The 21551-nt window shown below is 39.2% G+C and overlaps 1 protein-coding gene across 1 annotated transcript in view; it reads left to right on the forward strand.

Moving 5' to 3' along the window:
- Positions 1-21551, forward strand: part of il1rapl2 (interleukin 1 receptor accessory protein-like 2) — a 267837-nt gene that overhangs the window by 129299 nt on the left and 116987 nt on the right. Inside the window, exon 3 of the mRNA XM_016281153.1 lies at positions 18957-19230. Coding sequence (XP_016136639.1) covers positions 18957-19230 — 274 coding nt within the window. The remainder of the gene's footprint in view (positions 1-18956; positions 19231-21551) is intronic.

The following is a 21551-nucleotide window of genomic DNA, read 5'->3' on the forward strand; positions in this document are numbered from 1 at the left end:
TGCTCGCTTACTATTTTGAATATCAGTTTTTGTTGATAACGCATTTCATTTTTAGTGGTGGTTGTTATGAAAATAATCGCATAGTGGAATGCTCGGGTAAGATAACGGAATATTAGACATTACAATTCGCTTTAATTCTCGTTCGCTAAACTGAACATCCAATCAGAGTTCTCACTCTTACTGATGGCCCCGAATCTGGCAAATTACCACCAACGAGAGCCAATGTGTGGAACACACCGAAAAAATAGGCAATGGCAGACAATCAGAACGGCAACGGCAAGTAAACTGTAGAAATCACTAAATGACAATAGAGAGGATGGTGGAATTGAGCATTCAATCATTTATTAAAGTTACAAAAAAGTCATTTAAGAAAGCAAGAGAAGTGTTGCTTTTGGCCTTAAATAATAACTTACTGTGATCAAACCTCATACCATAAAAGTGTTCACCTAATCTGTTACTGACAGCTGTTCTCCCGTAGTAGATGTTAGTGCAACATCACAACGTAGCAGTTGTATATGTGCAACAGATGCCGATTTCTGATCCATCAGCAGATCTTTCTCTATAGTCACTATTATCGAACCACAGCTCCCGCAGCAGCGGGATAGTTGTGTTCACTAGCGTCCTCAACGTCAGACACGAGTGACCTGCAGATGTGAATCACTGGCGATGTGAACAGACTCGTGTTCAGTTCAAACTCTACTCCGGCGTTTTCAGGTCTGTGATTTATTGGGGACCAAACTGTGGTGCGTTTGCTGTGGTTTGTTTTCATCAGCGTCAGCATCACCAGGAGTCGTAGCGCTAGCTTGAAAATAACTCTGGAGCAGAAGATGCCGATTCCACTTTCACTCGTGATTTTGATTTGATTACCTTTAAACCCCAACACACACTGATCAATGCTAGAGAAGCAAAGACGTGTGATCTGCTCAATAAAGGCAATTTCTGAGACAAGCAGCTCTGGGAAATTAATCAGCTGCAGTTAGACTGGATTGAGTTCATACCTGTAGTGAACTGTAGTCCACGTAAAGCATATCGCATTTTCAGTGTGCTGTACATGTGTTAAAGAAAACTGCTTTCACAGCAAACACTGTGCTGACCTCTGACCTCAGATGGGTTAGCATTAGTAACAGAAGCTCCAGAGCAGTGCTTCCCGAATCAGTTCTGGAGACTCACCTCAGTCTGATAATGTAGACTTTCACAGTGTATTCAAGCAGCCTGAAACACAGAGGAGTTTGAGCTTCATAGGAACAGCACTATGGGTGCTTTTGTGGCTGTTGTTTCATAACATTTGCTTGAAGTGCTGTTATGAAAGCATATGCATTTATGTGATTAAGACCATGATTGCACAGTCATTTAGAGTTTTTAGTCATCTGACATTGTTGCACACAGGCAAACAAGAACACAGGCGTGATATAGGATTTTCTGTCTTTGTGCATCTGATCTTGAACACTTTGGTAATGTCATCACAGTCCTATGACAGACCGCACTGATCCTCATGAGCTTTTGTGTAGAGTAGCAAGTGTGAGTTTCAGATGGAAAAAAACTACAAGATACAACTATTAGTAAATGTTAAAATTAAGTTTAATAAGTTCTGTAAAGATATCGTTCCTTGTTAGTTTGTTAACTAATGTGGTAGTAAAGGAGGATGCCATGGTGCAAATAATGCTATCCACATTATACATACTAAAATACAGACTAAAAATGTATTTGATTTTCACATACAGTGGGTATGGAAAGTATTCAGACCCCCTTAAATTTTTCACTCTTTGTTATATTGCAGCCATTTGCTAAAATATTTAAGTTATTTTTAAATTGCACACTTTGTAAATAACATATCTACCTGCACACTAATAAACATATCTGTACATTTATCTAAACAATTACATTTTTTCCTATACTTCTATTTCTGTATATAGTACATTATTAAAAATAAATTTAAAGGGAACCTTAAGTGCAGCAGAAATTTTTTTGTAACCTTGGCCAGATCTGTGCCTTGCCACAATTCGTTGTCTGAGCTCTTCAGGCAGTTCCTTTTACCTCATGATTCTCATTTGCTCTGACATGCACTGTGAGCTGTAAGGTCTTATATAGACAGGTGTGTGGCTTTCCTAATCAAGTCCAATCAGTATAATCAAACACAGCTGGACTCAAATGAAGGTGTAGAACCATCTCAAGGATGATCAGAAGAAATGGACAGCACCTGAGTTAAATATATGAGTGTCACAGCAAAGGGTCTGAATACTTAGGACCATGTGATATTTCAGTTTTTCTTTTTTAATAAATCTGCAAAAATGTCAACAATGCTGTGTTTTTCTGTCAATATGGGGTGCTGTGTGTACATTAATGAGGAAAAAAATTAACTTAAATGATTTTAGCAAATGGCTGCAATATAACAAATAGTGAAAAATTTAAGGGGGTCTGAATACTTTCCGTACCCACTGTATGCATAAAAGTGCAGTCAGTGTAAATCCAGTGGTTTTAACACAGCTCTGTTCAGTGCATGTTAGTGGATGGATCCCTCTGATAGATTCACATGAGGAATGGTGACCAAAAATGCACCTCTTTGGTACCCACATAAATCTCAGCCAGTCGGCATGGCCATTCAAGTCTCGAATAAGAGTTTGCCTTGAAGAGAATAAGTTTCATCATCTGTCATGTAGTGATTTTCGTGAAGACTGCACATGTCCAGTGCCTGAGAGCCAGAAATCTTGCTTGTTTGTAGGTGACCAAATACTTATTTTACCAAGGAATTTACCAATTAATTCTTTAAAAATCCTACAATGTGATTTTCTGGATTTTTTTTTCTCATTTTGTCTCTCATAGTTGAGGTATACCTATGATGAAAATTACAGGCCTCTCTCATCTTTTTAAGTGGGAGAATTTGCACAATTGGTGGCTGACTAAATACTTTTTTGCCCCACTGTACAAGAGAGTAACATCATGTTAAACGAGCTGCTGGTGCACAAGAACAAGTCTGTGAATATTAGCCACTTCAAGCATTCAACACAACAAGCAGCGAATCACCCGCCGACTACCACTGAATACTGATTGCATTGACTGGCTCCTCTCTCCAGTGACACGAGGAGCAGAGTACAGCTCTCAGTGCTGCTGTCTGCTTGTGTCCTGAACAGCCACTTAATAACAAAACTGTGAATACAAATTACCAAATTACTTTTTAGTCCTATTTTCATGCAGCATGTGGACAAAAAAGCAAAGTTGTCTTAGTAGTAAAGAAAAGTTATTGAAAGATTAGAAAAGCATTGTTTGTTGCTGGAATTGCATGCACAGATCAGTCATTCACAATGAGACCATGAAGGTGTTATTAAGAAAGTAATTTAGGTGATGTTACATAAAAGAACCATTCACTGCTGTGCTGACCAAGTTCAAAATTTCCAAGCGATCCAATTTACTAAAATGATTCTGATTTATAATTCCCCAATGCTAGTTGAGAGAGACATTTCAGGGTTTTTTTTGTCAGTGAAGTTTTCGATTATTTTTGGTTTAGAGGAATGGTCTTTTTAAAATGATTTAATGTAATGTATCTAAGTGTCAGGACAGGCTGTGTTAGGCTGGAGCTGGATGGAAGCGAGGCAGTAGTGTGTGTGTTGAGGCTTTACTTACAGTGCTGCACCACATGCTGTAGAGTCCTTCTCACCATAATGAGTGTCATTCATATCAGGCCTACGAGGGACAGAACTGCAGAGCGCAGACAGCAATTCTCTGCAGTCACAGGTGCATATAATGTGAGCGGCTGGCGTTAATTCAGCCCTGCTCGTGTCAGAGCTGTCAGGGTGTTCTGGAGTGGAGGAGGTGTCAGCGCTGTTGGCTCCGGGGTGAAGGATGAGCTGGACGTGTGCTGCTTATGAGGAGGTGGAAGCGCTCCATCTGTTTCCTCTCAGAGCTTCTCCTGTGTTTCTGTGTCCTTCCTCTACTCTTGCGTTTGGGTTGGTCTGTCTTTCTGTCCTGACTCTGCAGTTTGTCTTTGTATTTCTCCATATGCTCTGAGTCTCCAGAGAGCCTGAGCTACATCTCAATTTCCTGTGACATCGGTACGAGTCACCGTGCACCCCACAAAACAAAATGCTGTAAAATCAATTAATAGGAAGTTTAATCATTCTAGAATAATTTTAAAGTAAAAAAAATGAATTAAACAGACAGCTTGACCTTAAATTGCATGTGAATGTTAAAAAAAAATCTAATTTTGTTCAAAAGTTGTTTAATGAAAGTGAGTCATTTCTGCACCACTAGCAGCATCACTGAAACAAGTTAACCAAATGCTCTTTCATTGTTGGGGAAGCTACTGGCAGAGTGATCGCACGTAATTTACATCAATTGTATGAGAGAAGTGCGGTTCATATTTGTTTAACACAGTTGACTGTTTTAATTGGTTTTCCATGGGACACAAAATCCATTTTCTCAGTATGCTGTAACTAAAAAAAAAGACCATAAAATACGTTCATAAACGTCATCAATGTTGTTGGTGCGCTGTAATGCAGCTCTTCAGAATCCATATGATTGCTTTTTGTGAGAAACAGACCCAAATTTGAGCTTCTATTCTGGACTCGTCTCATCCTGAGCATTGTCAAATATTGTGCTTGTTACAAATTAAAAATTTGCCTCATAAGAAGTTACTGTACAAAGGTTTTACATTAGCGACATTAAATGCTCCTTGGCTATTGAATGCTTCATCACCGTTTGCAACATGTAGTGTTTTGAGTGACGTAGATGTTTGATGATGGACATATCTTAAAATTCTTTCTTATACTCTCTGTAGAAGTAGTCATGTTTAAGTTAAAATTAAGGGATTTGAAATGTATCTATGAAATGGTAAAATGTATAAATATGTATATACATACATAAAGTCAGGGAACACAGGAAACAAGGAACAGAGAACACCAGCAAAACAACACCATTACATTCAACAACGGACAAAGCACAAGAGAAAGACGAGGGCTATTTATACAAGGGAGAACAAAAGGACCAATGAGTAGCTATGGGAACAATCAAGGTATGGGTGCAGTCAAATGAGTGACTATGGCAACCAATGAGGGTAATTATTGAGACAAACAAGGCACACAGCAGACAGGGGCAGAACACACACAGGGAACACGTTACATAGACCTCCACCTAGGGAGTGGAGACCGGACACCAAAAAACAAAAGTTCACAAACCAGAAAACGTGGAGCAGAGGCTGAACAGGGGGAGGGATGATGGGCCAGGCACATTTTATTTATCCTTTATTTAGCCAGGAGAGTCCCATTGAGACTTCACAGTCTGTTCTTCCAGGGAGACCTGGTCATACAGTTACACACAGAACCAATTACAAAACAAGATACTCACACAAAACAATTGATAAAAGTAAGATCAAGCAAAACATGTACAAGACTAATTTAAAACAGTTTGCAAAAGACATTTAAAAGTACCCAGGGATGGCAAAGAGCAGGACTGTGGTGGAGAAAATGACCAGGGCAGAGCCAGCAGATCAGGTGACACAGCAGAAGACCACCATGTAGTGTAGTGGATGCCGCCTCCTCGGAGGTTCACACAGGGAATATTAAAAAAATAAAACCTTTAAAAGTATTCCAAAATATGGCTGTGTGTGTTCACATCTGAAGAAAGGGCATTGCCTGTCACATATCACACATGAACACTTCAATAAGCCGACAGAACACATTTAAAGGTGTCTATTGGTTTGTGCTTAAGCTGCTTTTGACCTTATGCAGTTTAAAAAAAGCAGTTTAATGTGCTTGCCTGATTGCAGGAACAAAATGTTGCTATTTCTATGGTTCATGTAATGAGGTCACTGTAGTGCTTTTGCAGAGTATTTTACAATAGCCAGAGCTGCACTATAGTCATGCTACAGTAAGTAGTTATTACATATATTTGTGTTTTGTCTTTTATTAAGCACTCCAGTGTGGCATCATGTCTCGTCCATTATAGCCCCCCCACACTCAATTTCAGTGTGACCGTAGTCTTGCCCTGATCAGACTCAGCTTCTCACCTCACTGTCTGAAAACACAGTCATTACAATCCTGACAGCACGTCACGTCACACTCCTCGCTGCTCAGACGTGTGCTTTAGCACTGCCATTCACTGCTAAACTAACTCATATTATGGAATCAGCCGGTTGATTCACTTTCAGAGGCATTTGGAAACTGTTGATGGACGCGGCTGCTGTTTGACACGGCTAACGTCATCATAAAGTTTTGCGGTGGATGTGTTGGAGGCAGAGCTGTCTGAGCTGGCACTGCATTGTTAAATTGTCCTTGAATTGTGAGGTCTGGTGCGTGTGAAAGGGTGTCTGGCACAGATGCTGGATCCGGCTCGAAGAAAATCACCTGTCTCCAGAGAAACACCGAACTAATGAGCATGTTGAAGGCTGGGGCCACAAATGTCCACATAATCCAGCTAACAGGAGCCAAAGCCAAAGTTCCTGCCTACTGCTGCATATGAATATAACCAGCACACCCTCACCCTTAAACATGGGAGACAGAACAGAACGGCCCATTCCCGACGATCACCAAATAAATTATATGAGGAAAACTACATGCTCTTTAAGAGTGTTGTAGTACTCAAGACCGGTCTTAAAACCATTTTTTGAAGGTCTTGGTTTTGCCTCCGTCTCGACCGCATTTGTGCTCAGTCTTGTCTTGGCCTCAGACTAAGATTTTGTTTCAAGACCACAACTGTGGGGATGCAAAACGTCCTGCTTCAAATGCAATCAATAATTAAATAACTAAACAAATAACAATAATACATAATTTGATTAATACCAGTGGATCTCAGTTTTTGACTTCAAGGCCCCCCTATAGTCCACAAAAATATTGCAAGGCCCCCTCCACTCACCCAAAATATTTTAGAGATATCTTGAATTTTTGTTGTTTGAGTCTATTAAATGATTGAAAATAAGTCATCTTAAGACCCATTTGGCAGTTTAATAAGGCCCTCTAGTGGGCCCCGGCCCCCTGGCTGAGATGCACTGATTATACTGTTACTGTATACTGGGAATTCAATGTGGATCTTTCGGATGAATTTGAGTAGTGCTGATTTGATCTTGAATACAACATTACTCTTTACCCTAATCTGGTTATTATGAATGCATGTCAGTATGTTGTTTCCTAACACACACTGCAGACAGCTGAGGTGTGCGTGTCCTTCACGAGTCCGGCGGGTTTGAGCGCTGCTGGCAGGTTTTAGTGACGGGGGCAGATGCAGGATTCAGTCCGTGAAGCAGCAGGAATCAAGGTGACTCGACTCTCACTTCACTGCCAGACGAGAGTTCAGACTCACACACACTCCTGATCAACACTGCTAGAATGCTAAGACAAGTCTGAAAGATTTACCCAAGATGAAAGACATAATTTCCTCTTCAACATGTTTCCATGACAACACAGCACATTTGCTGTTCGTATGATGGGAATGACTTATCTAATGTTGTTAAATTTTTCAGTTTCATTGCTAACATAACCAAACAGCTTGAATTCTACTTCCATATATGCGTAACTCAAACTCTCCCACCATCAGGCTTTTTAGATGATTCACAAGGACTCAACATACAGGGTCACATGACTGTAAACGGGAAAATGACTTCCTTGAACTCTGACCATTGCATGGAATGGCCTTGTGGCAGGGCACTTTCTGAAGGGGTTGTGTGGTGTCACGTCCTGTAGAGCACAAAAATGAAGCGAGCAAGCATCCATTTATTTTGCCGTCTTCTGCATAGTCGTTACCTAGTAATGGGGTAAACAGCTGCCACTCTGATGACGCACATGTACCGTGGTTCAGAACCAAAAAAGAATCTACACAAACCAGCGGGGACAGAGAGGAGCAATCCTAAGATGAATTAATGCTCTTTTACTCCATATCACTGTGCATATTGCGCGGTCTGCCTTATTAATTTCTAAATGAGCAACCATAAACAAGTTAAACTAAGTGTCATGTTTAACAGTCTTGCATTCGTATGCAGGAGAGAAATACTAAGCTTATAACAGTAGCGTTTACACAACTCTGTTTATACAGCTGCGGCAGCAAGCACTCTAGCGTATGGAATCGTCTGAGGACACGCCGACAAGTTACGGACATGAGAACAGTTTTAAATAAAATAAGCATTCGTGTTTGTATACACTTTAACCAGGGTTCACCATATTCATCTGTGTAACCTCAGTGTTCACGGTCATTTATTTCTAAGCTCGATGTTTTCATCAGCTGTGCTGAGCATGCGGTTATTTTCAGCTGCACGCAGTGTCAGAGGCACACTCTTTTATCGCTCCTGATGGCTTTATTATACAAATAAGTGTATAAAAGTTTTTTGTTTCAGGTGGTTGCTGGGGTTTATCATCTCATCAAATTGCAATGTATATCTATTTGTTAACTACACATAATGCACACTCTAACTTAAGCAGGATAGCCCAGGCACACATAGATAGTAATACATGTGGTTCACATGGCTCTTCGGAGCAGCAGCAGTACTTGGCGAAAGATCTGCTTGTTTGGGGGGTGTTTTGTTCTATCCTGTCCTGTTATCATTTTTTCCATGTGTGTGTGTGGATATATGCATGTCCGCTGATGCAGCATTTTATATTCTTACACTCAGCAGCATGCATATATTGGCTGTATTGTCCATTCCTGTGTCTGCTTCTTTGTTGCGTGGTTATCTCATATATGTTACATGTGCAGCAGCAGTGTTTCTTACATGCTCACAGCAGCACGTCTGTGGATGATCTGTGATCTGTTCCACCAAGACTAAACACATTAACACAGTCATGTACATTACTGTAACGGTGAGCATACAATGGAGTAGCGGATCCAAATGCAAGCTTTTTTAAAGAGCGTAGACGAGACAGGCAGAGTCAAAACACCAGCAAACAATAATATCCAAGACGAGCAAAAGAGAAATCCAGAAAACAGGCAATGGTCAAGACAGGCAGCAAACAACACTCAGCAATGAGCGTGTGAAAGTGTGCAACTTAAATAGTCCTCCCAATGGGAAATAGGTGTGTGAGTAATCGGTTCCAGGGCTGTGGGAAATCAACCCGTGGGAAATCAAGTCCGGGGTGAATAAGTGATGGAGACCTCTGGAGGTGAGTGGGAGGAACAGCAGGGACCGGATACGTGATGCATTACCATGCTAAACTCTCATAGAGTTGTCATGACTGAAAGACTTCTATATTTTACATGTTATCAGTTCAGTTTTTGTAACATAAGGATATTAACCAATGTACAAAAATGTGTTGTTATTGCACATAGAGATTTTCCTGAGGTTTTCAGGCTGTCATGGCAGATAATGGAGTTAATATACGGCAGCATCAGTCATAAACTCTGGGGCCCGTTTGCTTTGACAGAGATGCAGTGAAATCACACCATGACCAGACAGATATTAATGCACTTCTATCCTTCAACTATTTATTTATGTCATGTCAAAATCATTTCAAATAGATGAAGAGCTCTGCAAACAGCATGACAAATAATTTCATACTACAGCATTTTTGAAACGAGTCTAAAACACACACACACACAAATAAGTAAATAAATAAATAATAACAATAATAGTAATAATAAATAGAATAAATTTGATGGTTGATATTTACTGTTATGCATTTTTGTATTGTCTATAACTGCTTGTTTTCTTTAACAGTTTGAGCAGTTTCTATGATTACAAGTTAGGAAAGAGACCAAACATGGTATTCAGAAATCCGTATTGAACAGTACCACAAACAGAAAAGAGAAAAGAAAGAAGCATTTCAGCTATAGTGTATGCTCTTGAATAAAGAGTTTGAACTCTCTGACCAGCATTACAGGTACAGCCAACATGGCAAAAACCTCAAAGCCTGTAACTAACATGGTCCAGGTGGACCAAAGCCTGATCAGGTCACCTTAAAAACAGCTGCAAAAAAACCAAAGCTAAGGTCACTGCAAGAACACTTCACTGAAACACAGCTCCACGAACACTTTATTTCTGCACTTACAATATGTCTTTGTATTAATGTGTAATATAAAGATTAAATATATATGTGACTGACAAACACACGCTCTGTGTGGGATCTGTACATTCAGATTTCCATTATCTGAACCGCATGGGTTCATCGGGGGGGGACAGGATGAGTTTTTCTAGGGCCCTATGATTTCCGCGATGTGGAAAAAGCAGGCGGAATCACAGAATCTAGACTTAAAAACAGAATTTACGGTATAACGCAGAATGTCACAGAATTTGACAAATTTTGGATTAATAAATTAAAAGTAGGTAGATTCACTTAAATCAAAACGCGATATGGGCTTGTGTCTGTGAATATTAAGCTGCAAAAATACGATTTGTATATGACTCCTGAATGTTCTGCATGTCTGTGTGTGAATGAATGGCACAGACGTGTGGTTTCGTTTACTGCACACGTACATTTTCAGCCTATGCCACCTCAATATATGAGTACATGAACACACAAATATAATCTCTAGAACTGCTCTGAGAGTCACTTTATGAACATTTTAACATTTCATTAGAGAAAATCTATCGTCATATCATATACAAAACAGAAACTCAAAGGTCTTCACAGTAACCCGTCAAAATAAAAGTTTGGTTTAAGTTGAAGAAACTGTGACAGAAATATATTATTAATGTAATTATAGTACTACTACTACTAATAAAATTATTATTAAAACATTTCATTTTTTACCAGAAAAAAATAGTTACCGGAATTTATTTAGCATAAAATACACAACACCGTATTTCTGGAGAAAAAAGAAAAGAAAAGAAAACTGGTTTGTTAGGATAGGACAATATTTGGTCGAGATACAACTATTTGAAAATCTGGAATCTGAGGGTGCAAAAAAATCCAAATATTGAGAAAATCATCTTTAAAGTTGTCCAAATGAAGTTCTTAGCAATGCAGATTACTAATCAAAAATTAAGCTTAGCTATATTTACAGTAGAAAATTTACAAAATATCTTCATGGAACATGCTCTTTAATTAATATCCTAATGATTTTAGGCATAAAAGAAAAATCAATAATTTTGACCCATACAATGTATTGTTGGCTATTGCTACAAATATGCATGTGCTACTTATGACTGCTTTTGTGCTCCAGGGTCATATATATATTTCATAGGACCTGAAAATTTAAATTTTTGTTAAACTTTTAATAAATTGCTGTTAAATATTTCATTATTTCAATTAATTAGACAATAGACATGCTTTGTGATTATTAAAATTTATTGTAACCATTAAAACAGAGTCTAGAAAAAAAAGAAAAATTAGAATTTGGGAAAAAATTTAACTGATTTTGTAGGGCCCTAGATTTTCATAAACCTTCATGACCACAGGGTTAAGAGCAACATTTCTATAGTATATACTATTTCATAGTTTGCATATTTATAAAACTCTATAAAGAACTTATGTTAGTTTTAAACATTTCCATATGTTAAAAGTAAGTCAGAAGCACATATAGGGCAATAATTGAAATTCTCTAGATTCTGTTTTATGGCTTTATTTTAGACAAATAAAAATAGCCAATGTAAGTTGTCCCTGCATATTTATATATAATTTTAGATACATTACCCAGACTCTCTTACATGTGTGTTTCTTTCATATGTACATATTGAAGGAAAATATGTCAAACATATTTGGCACACACCTATGGAACCATAAATTACATTCTGAATATGTACCTTTTTTTTTTCTTTGCATCAATTTTTTCATAGTATCATTAAACAATGCATTTATATGTAATATTAGCTTACTGTAAACATTTTTACTCTAATGCTGTTTTCATAAACTCTCATGTATGGTATATATATATAAATAGTGAAGACAAACCAGCACTGGCTTCAGGACAGTTCACACTGTTCTCTCTGCTCCGATTCGCTCCATAACCTCACATACTGTAAGATCCGGTTCAGCGTCAACGCAGACTAGAGGAGAGATACACACACTGAAACGCCTCAGTGCTGTTATTACAAACACCGGCACGGAAATCACCGCTGCTCAAAATACAGACAGAATTCACAGAAAAATCAGCAAACCATGTTTGCAAGAGACTGTAATCTCTGCAATAATTACCAACACATTTCTCCTCGTTTACTGCTTAACTTTTCCACATGCTCTCAACGTACTCATTGAACAATTGGATTTCATTTCATATTAAAAATGAAGCAACACAACCCTACAGTGTGTGCATATTCATAAGTTAAATGTCACATAGCACACAGTTGTTTGTGCACAGGGCAGAGCTTCCTTGCTAAGGCTCTATATGTGTAATATTTCAGCGCTTCACTGTGTTTCCTGTGGTGTGATTGGCTGTCAGAGGCAAATGTCACACTGATTCATAGAAGGAAGACACAGTGACCAGGAAGCAGGATCAACATGACAATGAGCTGTGAGCGAGTTCATTAAGAGCCGCTCTCTCTCTCTGTCTCTGCTCACCTTCACCTGCGCTCGTGTATCTCAGCCTGTCGGTGTCCAACTACAGCCACTTCACCGCTTTAATGAACAGCAAGTGAATGCAGCGCGGCCCGGCCCTCCGCCATCTATTTCATCACTTAACTCTCAAGGGCAGACGAGTGTTTGTCGACAGATCAACACACTTACAGTAGAGAAGATGAGCAGATGGATGTATACATTTACAGTCGAACAAGAAAACGCAATGAAAAACACAATGAAATCGGATTCAGTGCTGTACCTGATGAAGTTCTGAACTTATTTTAAATGTATGTTTCTGTGTTTTGATCAGTCAGCCGTCTATATGTGTTTTATCGGCCTGTGGCACAGAGACGTTTGTCATGTCTTCCTCTTTGTTCCCCTCATATGCTCTTTTTCTTTTTAATGGCTCCTGCATTTGATTTGTCCTCTTCTCTCTCTATATCTCCCACAGACGCATCTCTCTCTCTCGCTCTGAGTTATAGTGGCTCATGCTGTTCAATCCTTACACTGTCCTTTATGAGGAGCGTCACCTCCTCTTTTTGTTCACTTCCTCTCTGTTGTGGGTTTCAGAGTTAAACAGTTGCACTAATAAGCGTGTGGTTTTACACAGGCAAACAGTGCTCACATTCTCTTCAGAAGACCTAAAGCTCACTTCTTCGTTCGCTTTCAAGTTGAATCCCTGAGCTCCAGTTATGCTAATCCTTGAGAAACCAAAAGCTTCATTTCATTTCAAGTCAAGTCAAAATTCTTTGTATAACACTTTTCATACTATTTCAAAGCAGCTTTACAGAAAGTCATAATGTTAATGCTTATAATATCAGAATATTGAAACACACAGCAACCATGGACGGCTAATATTTATCCAGCAGACTGTAATAAATGAAACTGACATAATCTTTCCGACTCTTATTACAGAGAGATGACCACTACTTTGATGATCAGGAATTTTTCAAACCTGTGCTGTCTTTACTGTAGATTATTCATCAGTCTTGAAATCTGGCTGTAATGAGATTTCCTGCGTGCCTATGTAACCATGTTTTTACTGCTTGATGCATTATTTATTCATTCAATCATAAGTGCTGGATCACATCACGGATGTGGATACTGATTTAACTGATTGGTCCAGTGGCTGAATCATGACACTGTGACTGGATTTAAGTGAAAAATAATTACAAAGGCATAAATTCATTTGTTATTCAGATTGCCTTATAACACAAGCATATGGTTTCAATGAAAAATTCATAACTGAAAACAGCATGGGGATTATGTATTACTGAAGACCAGATGGTCTTTAAGTTACCTTCGTGAATATGCAGTACAATGTGTGTATACCATATTTAGTATGAAATGTAAATATTGGCAGGATTAAGTGGTATGTTCTCCTGTAAGAAATATGACTAAAATCCATCCTGACGGTCAATTCAGTATTAAGGCATCGTCAGAGTCTAAACTAAAACTGAACTACATCCCCAGATATCGTCCGTATAAATCACATCCATCTAAAAAAAAATCTGTGTAATTTTTTGTAAAATAACAGTTAAACTCTGTATTTTAGCTGCTGCCCAGCGGTCGCTCAAACACCTGTGCTTGTGTGAGCGCATCTGACCTTCGGTGGTTAACACCTATTACAAAATGAATCATGTAAAAATAGCTCTAAAATGAGGCTTTGGTCTGTTCTATAGCTGCACCTCAAGTGATGACACCAATTAAGCACACACTTAAGAGAAGATTATGATCGGCTCCCATTAAACATGGCTGGCTGGATAGTGGTCAAGGGCCGTAACCACAGAGTAGACATCGAGAGACATAAAGGTTCGATTTGTAGCTGCGCAGAGATCGAATGCCGCTTGTCAATATCAAAATGGTTGAGATATCAAATATCAATATCAAAGAATGTGGAACTGACATTTGATCAAGCGTGAATCTAGTGGATTATTCCAGCAGCAAGATCGGAGGTTAAATGTGCCAGGTTAAGAAGTAAGTAGTTAACCATGCAATATTTGTTTTACAGTACAAATGTTATACTGACCAACAGTATCCAGGAAATTAAGGACCCACCTTCTGAAAATATGCTATTTACAGTGATTCAAAAATGCTGGATGAGCACTGCCGAGGGTTTGGGCTCAAGCCTCCATTTTGGTCCTGTGGGAAAGAGATCGAGTCAACTCTGGTCATTGCCATGCTTCATCAGCCAGTGAACCGGTGCGGTTCTGTATGGTCATCACACAGGGATGTGTTCTCATGTCATCAGCTACTAACACAGAAACCAAGGCTACATACTGCACTTAACCAAGACAATGATCATCACAGAAAACACTTTAGTCAAGTCAAGTCACCCCTATGTATAAATAACAATAGTAAACTCAATTTTGAGTTAAAGGCAGTTCATCATTGAATTCAGTGATGTCATCATCCAGCTCAGTTCAGTTTAAATAGTATCTGTGCAATCAAGTTTGACGATATCGCTGGAAATTAAGTGTCCCCAACTAAGCAAGCCAGAGGAACCAAAACTCCATCGGTGACAGAATGGAGAAAAAACCTTGGGAGAACCAGGCTCAGTCGGGGGGCCAGTTTTCCTCTGACCAGACGAAACCAGCAGTTCAATTCCAGGCTGCAGCAATGTCACATTGTGCAGAGGACTCATCCTCATGATATTCTAGGTATTATCAAATTGCCTGAGTTTTGAGAACGCAGCGGACATGGAGGACTATAATGCAATAAGAGCTCGTTCAAATACTGAGGTACTAAACCATTCAGGGCTTTATAGGTAATAAGCAAGATTTTAAAATCTATACAATGATTAATAGGGAACCAGTGCAGTGTTGACAGAACCGGGCTAATATGGTCATACTTCCTGTTTCTAGTAAGAACTCTAGCTGCTGCATTTTGGACCAGCTGGAGTTTGTTTATTAAGCGTGCAGAACAACCATACAAAAAAGCATTACAATAATCTAACCCTGACGTCATGAACGCATTAATTAACATTTCTGCATTTGACATTGAGAGCACAGGTCGTAATTTAGATATATTTTTCAGATGGAAATATGCAGATTTACAAATGCTAGAAACGTTGCTTTCAAAGGAAAGATTGCTATTAAATAGCACACCTAAGTTCTTTGAATGCAGACACATCAACATCAGTGTCTCTATGTTTTAGGTATAAAAAAACAGAAACATTAAAATAACTCATGCATGTTCATATTCCCCGTTGCCATAATGTTAACAGTTTTATTAAAATGCTACGCATTTAGCCCTGTGTGACGTCTGTTTTTATATGGTTTATCAATAGTATACATTTTTATATTGTTTGGATTAACTAGCGGAGTAGACATATATGAATGTTTATTCATCATAACCATACTGAAAATAAGTAAATATTGTTAGCTGATGCTAACTCTCTAGATAACAAGCTTGCTGGTGCTAAGCTGAGGTAATTTTTAGATTTAAAGTCCAAATATTTTTATTCAACCACCTAGATAGATTATGGGTAACATGTAAAGCGTGAAAAGTAATGGCCCTAGTACTGAGCCTTGAGGTACTCCATACTGCACTTGTGATCGATATGATACCCCTTCATTCACTGCTACGAATTGATGGCGGTCAGATAAGTACGATTTGAACCATGCTAATATCTTCTTTTCTCGGCCGATGCTGTTAAAAGTGGGAAGTGATGCCCTCTGGGGGCATTTGGACAGGGGTGTTTTTACACCACAGACAAGGTTTGAGAAGAAAAAAATCATTATGAAAATATAATTATATTTTCCTTAAAACGTTCTTCCTAACTGCAGGCCTTATTCTCTCTCATGTCATATATAACTGTGATGTTCTGCAAAACAACAAGCTTTAAAACACTTTTTTCTTACTGGTGAAAATCAGATGGTCAAATCTGCTTTCTCTCAGGTACTACTTCACAGTGTAAGCTTCACAGTGAACATTACTTCATCACTCTCGTCAACGTAGTCCATATAAAGAACAAAAATATATCTTGACTCCATATAGTGGTTATTTTGGGAAAATCACAGGTATTTTGAGCAGTAGGATTATAAAAAAATATGTGCTAATATAAAATTTAATTAAGTAGCCTATATAAAATTGCAAAATAAATCTATCTATCAGTACTTTTTTACTTAAGTACATAAAAAATCCAGTACTTTTGTACTTTCACTCGAGTAAAATTGAAAAAGGAGTACTTTTACTTTTACTGGAGTATTATTTTATTATACATATCTGTACTTTTACTCAAGTACTTGATTTGTGTACTTCGTCCACCACTGATGTGTGTTCATTAGATTGCTCCATTAGCTTAGTAACATCAAAGCATATTGGAAGTATTTGTGGTTGTTTATGGAGAACGTTTCAAATCAGGCTTCATTTTAGTTAGCATGCCACTATAAAAGGTAGCTGCCTTCATAGACAGCAGACGGTGTGGCAGCTCACTAAAGCAGCTCACTAACAGTCTAGTCTTTACGGCAATGACAGGGTTCAAATGAACCGGCCTGCGGTGGGACAAAGCAGCTGTGCACATCGATTGGCCAGTGGTTGCGTCCCGCATACAGGTGCAATCACGCGCTAAGGGCCGTAACCCTCGCTGCATTTCCATATTGATTAGTCCTTGATAAGACGGCGTAGTGTGAGTCATTTCGGGAGACTGTTTCACCCCAGGTGGCCTCCATTCACACCTGTCTGAATATACATGTCCACTACAAGCCATCCATTCACACTTTAGGAGAATTATAAACAAGCTATCAGTCGTAAGTCAGCAGTGAAATTGCATATCAGCACAAAGCGTTCGGTGGGCTGCTGTTCTGATATTGACTTTTTGTACCCCTTCAGCTTTCATAGCTGGAATTGCTGTACTGCTTCATAATAGAGCGAGCCGGCGCGCTGTAAGCAGGTCAGGCAGTTATTACTGCAGCAGACGCAGGGCCTCACGATGGACTTCACATTAGGAGCCCAAAATCACAGAGCCATTTCAGAGCAAAGCAGTGAATGAGGAATAAAACTGAAAAGGGGACGGTTCAGCCAAAAATAAAAATTCTGTCATTAATTATTTTTGTCCTCATGCTGTTCCAAATCCACATGCATTTTCCCCAAAAAAATTCGCAAAAATCTTCATGCAGTTGATTTTCATGCAAAAATGTATTGATGCATAACATTAAACATTAGGGACACTCACTCTAAATGCTAGTGTCTTGTTTTAATTCCTTATCATGTGACGTGGCCTTTCGTGACCCATCCGAGGTGTCTGTGATGCCGTGAGTAATATCTTGATCTTGAGTTAGTGTTTTGTTGAAAAGTTCACTAATGCCCTCTTGCTGTGCATGCATGATGTCTGCTCTTTTCTGACCGGCCCCGTTCTCAGAGCCTGTTTTGCACAATCCTCGGCCTCATTCATATGCAAACATTTAGGATTCAGTACAAAGCTTCGCTCAGGCGCTTACCGGGATGCGCTTTGCAATGTAACATGAATTAGTGTGACAAGCAAGGCGTATCCTGTCCAATTACACCATTGTGCTGCACTCAATAACCGATAAATTAATCATTCAAGACAAGCGCATTATATGCAAAACGACTCGGGGCAACATATGGCTGCCTGTTTACGTAACGTGTAACCTGTGAGCTTCACACTGTTTCTGCTTCAGACGCGTGGCATGAAGGCAGCAGAGCAAACTAATCCACTGCACTCCTGCATTTGACTGTGTGTGTGTGTGTGTGTGTGTATGTGTGATTTCAAGCCCTTTAAAATCAACCCTCTCTTGCTGTCCAGTCATGTGTGATATCGCTTTCTCCCTCCATCTTTCCCGCAGCTTCCAGTGCAGTGCCACAAAATTCATCAGGTCGAGCGCATATAACAAAAATCCATGCCGTAAATGTGTGATTGTGACAGCGCTTGACATAAATCGGCGCTGGCAGCTTTTGAATGTGAAAGATATTTATGTGATGGGAGGCGGGCGCAGTGATGAGTCAGTGTCCGCGCACAAACACCTCTGTAATTGCTCATAAATTACAGCGTTCTGTGCTGATAGGTGGCCGTGACTTTGATGGGTTTCATCTTTCTATCAGTGTGAAATATTGGAGCTTGGTGAGCTTGCAGCGAGTGTCATGTGAGAGGAAAATGGCTTTGTTGCTTTTTGCTGATGGCTGTGCAGGGGCTTTGCTTACGTTTCAGAGGTGGTTTCTCTCTAATGATTGCATTAAGCCAGTGATTATTTGACCATTATATATTATTTAATAGTGAATTGAACAAACCCCTAACCATAATTATGAAGTCCGACACATAACTTGTGCTGACTGATGATTGAGTGATACATGAATGATACTTCACATCATGTGCTAGTACATTTCTAAACAACCGATGTACGACCTGCTAGATTAAAATATTCAAGAAGGGAGCATGTCTAGCGATCTGGGGAACTGTTGACTTTCAGATGGCATCCGTTGGCATTGAGCGAATGTTTCAGACTCCAGATATCCATTCTTTTTCCGAACTAAGCACCCCATGTTAAAGAATCAGAGGGTTAATAATGGATGCGTCTTCTCTCTCCGCAGTGGACGGCTGTATTGACTGGTCGGTGGACCTGAAGACATACCGTGTGTTGGCCGGAGAGCCACTGAGGGTGAAGTGCGCTCTCTTCTACAGCTACATACGCACCAACTACAGCGTGGCCCAGAATGCCAAGCTACGGCTCATCTGGTACAGGAACAAGGGCGACTCCGAGGAGCCCATCATCTTCTCGGGTCACCGGCTGAGTAAGGAGGGAGACTCCATTTGGTTCCGCTCCGCAGAGATGGAGGACAATGGATTTTACACTTGTGTGCTCAGGTGGGTCATTAGCAATTCAAACTCAAATTAAGTGTGCAGTGAGAAAAACACAGCCCAAAGAAATCTGCAATCTAACACTGCTGATGTGACCCACTGTTACCTTGTTTACTTAGTAGGGCATGATGTGGCAAGATGAGCCCAGCATGAGATTCCATCAGTCGCAGCAGTTTTGAGTTTAATTGATCTGATTGTTTGTCTCTGGAAAATAGTGATCCATGACACTGGATTATGTTCAGTATCAAAGTTATTTTGTGTATATTTATTAATGAGGCATTTGTGGATTAATGTTAATGCTTTTAGATTTGAGGATTTTGGTTTTATTTTGAAGTGAAAAGATAAAATTAGACCCTTGGGGTAAGATGGGCCACTAGTGTTATTTTTTACAAATTGAATACTTATTCTAATTTAATGGGGTTATTATTTAATATTTCCATGAATTAGATGTACATTAAAGAGATATTCACTTTCATTACAACCCGTAGGCTAATAGAGCAAAATCATTTATTACATTTTTCAAATTTAAATTCATATTGTTTCTATCATGACATACCTTCAATTTAAATATGGCCGATTAAATATGTAAATATTCAGATGCCTGTAAGTCATCTAATAAATTTAGCTTCTGCTGTGTCTGTCTGTCATCGATTATTCAGTTATTCAACTCATTTGTCAAAACACAATTTTAAGTAGAATAGTTGATTTAGGGGGTATTTTAGTAGTGGTTTCTATTTTTTTCAAGATCTTTTTGTGACACACAACTAGCAGCAGAGACAGTGCACTGTACTGTAAATTTAGAGCAACTGGACAAAGACCATGGAGATACAGTGTGTTTGATGCGTTATTTTATTTCCTTACAGAGCTATAGCATTTTGTGTAAGCCAGGCCACAGCCACAACTATTAATAGTCTTGTAGAAATCCAAAGAAGAAGAAGAAAAATAATAATTATTGACCTATGACCTACAGCTCACTCCCCACATTGATTTTTGTTTAAATTTCTCAAAATCCAAAGACAAGTTTGCAAAACTGAGTTTCCCAAATAAGATGACGTGATATGACAATGTGTGTGTGTGTGTGTGTGTGTGTGTGTGTGTGTTTATTAGGCAATATGCATGTCATGATAGCAGGTCACAGGCAGTTTTTTTCTCTACGTTCTACACACACCATTGAGTCAAATGAGTCCTCCAGGTTCAGTCCTGTGTGTGCATTACAGAGTCCTGTTGAAGAAGAAAAAAGCAATTTACACTGGCTTTACCAGGATCGCTGACTAGAGGAGAGCTCAATGTATTGAAGAGTGCAGTTGCATTATTTTTCAGCTGTCAAAGAAAATCATGTTCAATCATGCATTTACTCAGGGAACTGTGTCTATATACAGTAGCTTAAACTGTTCTGAGTGTATTGTGAGAGTGACAGCGTATTCAGCATAAGCTTGAGTTTTCACTGCATGAACCGCTGTCATGAACGTCTCCTCAATGCTGCGCTCAGGCACCGAATGCAGCCGCGTCGTGGGTGAAGCTGCTCTGATGTCTTCATGTGCTTCTGTGAAGTTAATACAATTTGGTTTCAATTGAAATCTAGCTCTGGGGTTTCATCTGACTCCAGTTTCAGATGATTATGCCATTTAAACTGAGATTTTGCTTCTGTTTTTAATGTATACGTTATTTGATTATACAAGGTATTCCTATACTTTTCAATTATTTGTTGATTAGGGAGCCGATGTCATGCTGGCCCGGTCGTGGATCTGATGGACACAAAATCGTTTGCAGGGTTTACTAATACAATTATGTTTGTCTGCTCCCTGTTTGCTCATAACAACACTTTCTTCAGGCTGGAATAAATTAAACCACGTCTGATATCTGAAACGATCTGAAAACACTAGGCGTCACACACCTGCCGACTCTGTAAATGGCTACTGTCACGAAACCAGTCAGTTCTCACCATGGACTACATTTCCCACAAGCCCCGTACCTGGAAATAATTACACACACACCTGTTCTCCATCAGGAGCACTATAAAGGTTGCTCTTTCACACACACTCACTGTGAAGTATTGTTTGCTACCACTACATACCTAGTGTTTTTTGCTGCCTGCCCGAGAAGGGTCTGGCTGCAGCTGGCACTTGCACTCTCAGACGTGCATTCTCAGTCACTTGCAGTCTTTATTATTTTTTATTTTGTTCTATTTATTGATTTCTTTTTGTTTGAATCTCTCAACATTTTACAACAGTAGCCAGGTGGTGAAGACAAGAAAAAAGAAACTAAATTACGAAGTCACTTGCAATCGCCACGTGCACTCTCCGATACCTGCGACGTCACTTGCAGTT

This window comes from Sinocyclocheilus grahami, unplaced genomic scaffold (assembly GCF_001515645.1).
Source record: "Sinocyclocheilus grahami isolate Dianchi unplaced genomic scaffold, SAMN03320097.WGS_v1.1 scaffold147.1, whole genome shotgun sequence".
Taxonomy (NCBI): Eukaryota; Metazoa; Chordata; class Actinopteri; order Cypriniformes; family Cyprinidae; genus Sinocyclocheilus; species Sinocyclocheilus grahami.